The sequence below is a fragment of the Sphaeramia orbicularis genome, unplaced genomic scaffold (genome assembly GCF_902148855.1).
Source record: "Sphaeramia orbicularis unplaced genomic scaffold, fSphaOr1.1, whole genome shotgun sequence".
Taxonomy (NCBI): Eukaryota; Metazoa; Chordata; class Actinopteri; order Kurtiformes; family Apogonidae; genus Sphaeramia; species Sphaeramia orbicularis.
The window spans coordinates 207,218-211,624 of record NW_021941558.1 but is presented as its reverse complement, the minus strand read 5'-3'; the positions used below and the strand labels follow the sequence as shown (position 1 = coordinate 211,624).

Below are 4,407 nucleotides of genomic sequence, written 5' to 3'. Positions count from 1 at the left end.
CCCAACACGTAACCACATCTATTCTGGGTCACTGGTAATCTACAAAAACAATTAGGTCTGAATTCAACCAATAGTTTTGCTGCTAAAGTGTAAACAAACAAACAAACAAAAACCTTTAAAATAAAATAAGAACAGAGCCTTATTTCTTTAATAGTGTCTGTGTGCCCTGAACTGTGGGTTTGTGGTTTTGTTAACAGAGTTTATTTTTGTTTTTATATGTGTATTATTGACATGAAATGGACAGAGTTTATTTTTTGTTTTTTTTTATACGAGTATGGTTAGGAATTGGACAGAGTTTATGTTCGATAAATATATTACTGCTAAGAAATTATGGTTTATGAAATGGACAGAGTTTATTTTAGTTTTTTTATATGTGTATTATTGTTATGAAATGGACAGAGTTTATTTCTGTTTTTAATATGTGTATTATTGTTCTGAAATAGACAGAGTTTATTTCTGTTTTTAATATGTGTATTATTGTTCTGAAATGGACAGAGTTTATTTCTGTTTTTAATATGTGTATTATTGTTCTGAAATAGACAGAGTTTATTTCTGTTTTTAATATGTGTATTATTGTTATGAAATGGACAGAGTTTATTTTTGTTTTTAATATGTGTATTATTGTTATGAAATGGACAGAGTTTATTTCTGTTTTTAATATGTGTATTATTGTTATGAAATGGACAGAGTTTATTTTGTTTTTAATATGTGTATTATTGTTCTGAAATGGACAGAGTTTATTTCTGTTTTTAATATGTGTATTATTGTTATGAAATGGACAGTTTATTTCTGTTTTTAATGTGTATTATTGTTCTGAAATGGACAGAGTTTATTTTTGTTTTTAATATGTGTATTATTGTTCTGAAATGGACAGAGTTTATTTCTGTTTTTAATATGTGTATTATTGTTCTGAAATGGACAGAGTTTATTTCTGTTTTTAATATGTGTATTACTGTTCTGAAATGGACAGAGTTTATTTCTGTTTTTAATATGTGTATTATTGTTCTGAAATGGACAGAGTTTATTTCTGTTTTAATATGTGTATTATTGTTCTGAAATGGACAGAGTTTATTTCTGTTTTTAATATGTGTATTACTGTTCTGAAATGGACAGAGTTTATTTCTGTTTTTAATATGTGTATTATTGTTCTGAAATGGACAGAGTTTATTTCTGTTTTTAATATGTGTATTATTGTTCTGAAATGGACAGAGTTTATTTCTGTTTTTAATATGTGTATTATTGTTCTGAAATGGACAGAGTTTATTTCTGTTTTTAATATGTGTATTATTGTTCTGAAATGGACAGAGTTTATTTCTGTTTTTAATATGTGTATTATTGTTCTGAAATGGACAGAGTTTATTTCTGTTTTTAATATGTGTAGGGTGGGGGGTGTAAATTCAACTTCATCCTGCTCCTTTTCGAATGGTTTTCTTTCTTTTTTTCTATAATTCTTGTGTTGTTGGTTTTATTGCAAGTATTCTTAAAATATAAATAAAGAAACAGACAGACAGACAGACAGACAGGTGTGTGACGTCACAGACCCCCGTGGACCTGGACCCGTACCTTCTTGGCCTTGTTGATGAGGGACCGGATCAGGTCTTTGACGTTGTGGCTCTTGTCCCTCTGGAAGTAGATCTGGGTCTCGGACGGTCCGTACCTGACCGGGGCCTCAGGCCAGCCCAGCTCCAGCATGGGCGGCTCCTCGTCGGACATCATGGGGAAGTAGGTCCCGGAGGTCAGCTCGGACACGGCGTCCCCGTCCCCGAAGTCCCGCTCGGCGGCTCCGGTTCCGTTCCCGTCCGCCTCTCCGCTCTTGGCTCCGTGCTGGCTGATGTAGCGGATCTCCAGGGGGGACAGGAAGCTGAGCTCCCGTTCCTCCGCCAGGACCCTCCGGTACTCCTTCTCCCCGTGCTCCAGGAGCGCGTCCGTGGCCAGGCGGGCCGCCTCACTGTGGCTCAGCTCCAGGGTGGACACCTGCCTCCAGGGGCTCTTCACCTCCTCCAGCCGGGAGGCCAGCTTCCCCAGCGGCTTCCGCCCGTTGGAGGCCGGCCTCAGGCCCTCCGAGCTGATCATGGGGGACACTGGGTCCGGGTCAGCTGGGTCTGGAGTTACCTGGGTCCGGGGTTAACTAGTCCAAGATCAAGTGGTCCGGGATAAACTGGTCCGGGACAAACTGGGTCCAGATCAACTAGTCCGGGATTAACTAGCCCGGGGTTAAGTGGTCCGGGGTACACTGCGTTCGGATAAACTGGGTCCGGGATAAACTGGTCCAGGCTACCTGGTCCGGGATTAGTGTGTCCGGGGTTAACTGGGTCCGGGATAAACTGGTCCAGGATCAACTGGGTCCGGGTCCCCTGGTCCGGGTCTACTGGACTATGTGGGTCTGTTCCACAGGAAGCGAGTCCAAACTGACCTGGGTCTGAAGTGGACCAGCAGCAGAGTTAGACCCACAGACCAGTGTGTGTGTGTGTGTGTGTGTGTGTGTGTGTGTGTGTGTGTGTTAAAGTCGGCTCAGTCTCGCGCTCCGTGGATCTCCGGTTGATCCGGGTCCTTAGTGGATCTGTTCTGTGGATAATCCCGGACCGTTTCTTCCTGTGTCCTGGTCCTAGTCCTGTTCCCGGTCCTGTTCCCGGTCCTGGTCCCGGTCCTGGTCCCGGTCTCGGTCCTGGTGTAGTTCCGTGTCCTGTCAGACAGGATGTGGATTTCCCAGGAGTCTGTTCGGCACAAACACACTCTGCTTCTGATCATCACACTGCGCGTGGACGTGGACCTGTGTGTGTGCGCGTGCGTGCTCCTCACCTGTTGCTACCTGTCGTGTCATTGGTTTCCACCGGCAGGCTCCTCCCCCTGCCCTCCCCCGCCCCTCCCCCTCCTCTTTGTGTGTCAGCCTTCATCAGGTATTAACACACTATTAGTCTGGACTTTCAAAATAAAAGCCCAGAGACCAGTCAGTGGATTAAACAGATGAAAACACACTCGTCAGCAGGAAAAACAGTTGAAACTCCACAAACACACTTCTGTTTGCACTACATTTACACACCAGCATCTGAACATGACTGTTTTTAAAGCACTTTTCCCCAATTATTTATTTGATTTGAAGAACATTATAAACTCCAAAGCAAGTAAAATTAAAAAAAAGACTATGTTAAGTATACTATCTTATTTAATTTATATAATTTCTATTTTTATGCCTTGAGCTTTTTTATTTTATTTATTTATTTACTTAATTTTTTTTTTTTTTACATACATTTGTATCTATATATTGGAAATGCTAAATATTTTTAGGAAGTGTGACTATTATTTTTTTTAAATTTTACTTTGATGTAATATTATTCTGTATACATATACTGTTCAGTTGTTCATTGTTCAATAATAAAAAAAAATAAAAGAAAAACACACTTCTGTTGTATGATCAGATACTTGATGCTTCTTATTAATTTAACACATTATACTTTTATTTCTCCCAGCATATTTTCATTACTCTAAAACTGAACAGAAATATGAAATTAATAAATGAAATTCTTACTGTACATGTGCGTTTAAAATTTCATAGTAAAATATGAGTTTTTATTGTTTATTATTGCTGGTTATTAATCTTTATAGCTAATTCTTTTTGCTAATTAGTATTGCTATCATCATGATTATTATTACTGTTACTACTACTGCTACTAATAATAATAACAATAGTTATTATTATTCTTATTCTTATTATTATTATTATTATTATTATTATTATTATTAGTGTTGCTGTTATTATGATTATTAGTATTACTTACTTTATTATTATTGTTGTTGTTATTATTATTAATATTACTACTATTAGTAATAGACATAGTTATTATTACTTTATCACTATTAGTATTTCTTCTTTTCTGTTCACTAAGATTATTGTTATCATTATTTTTATTTGATTTTTCCATCCTGATTTTCTCATATATATATATATATATATATATATATATATATATATATATATATATATTTATATATATATATATATATATATATATATATATATATATATATATATATATATTTATTTAGTTATTTATTTATTTATTTATTTATTTATTTATTTAATATGTGCTGTTCCTGTTTTGTCCATATGGTATTGTTCTGCTGGACCCTGACTCGATTAATAAAGTTCTATCTATTCTAAAGTACTTTATTTACAATATTACTTTTATTTTGAAGGCAGCTCATCCACATCCGGCTTTCCTTTCTAAGTTATTAACAGTAGAACTCTTCCATCCACTCATTCTTTTGAACCAAACCACAGAATTCTCTCTGTACTGAGCTGTTTTCCTCCTTCTTCCTACATCATTATATGTATGCAGTATCGTACCTGTGTGTGGGTCTGAGCTGTTGAATGGACCCACAGTCACCTGTTACTGATCAGCTGTTACT

General features: G+C 36.7%; 1 protein-coding gene across 1 annotated transcript in view; it reads right to left on the bottom strand.

Moving 5' to 3' along the window:
- LOC115416091 (protein FAM83C-like) overlaps positions 1-2,073 on the bottom strand; it is a 38,010-nt gene extending 35,937 nt beyond the window's left edge. The window contains 1 exon segment of the mRNA XM_030129798.1: positions 1,564-2,073. Coding sequence (XP_029985658.1) covers positions 1,564-2,073 — 510 coding nt within the window.
- Between the last annotated feature and the right edge of the window lie 2,334 nt (positions 2,074-4,407).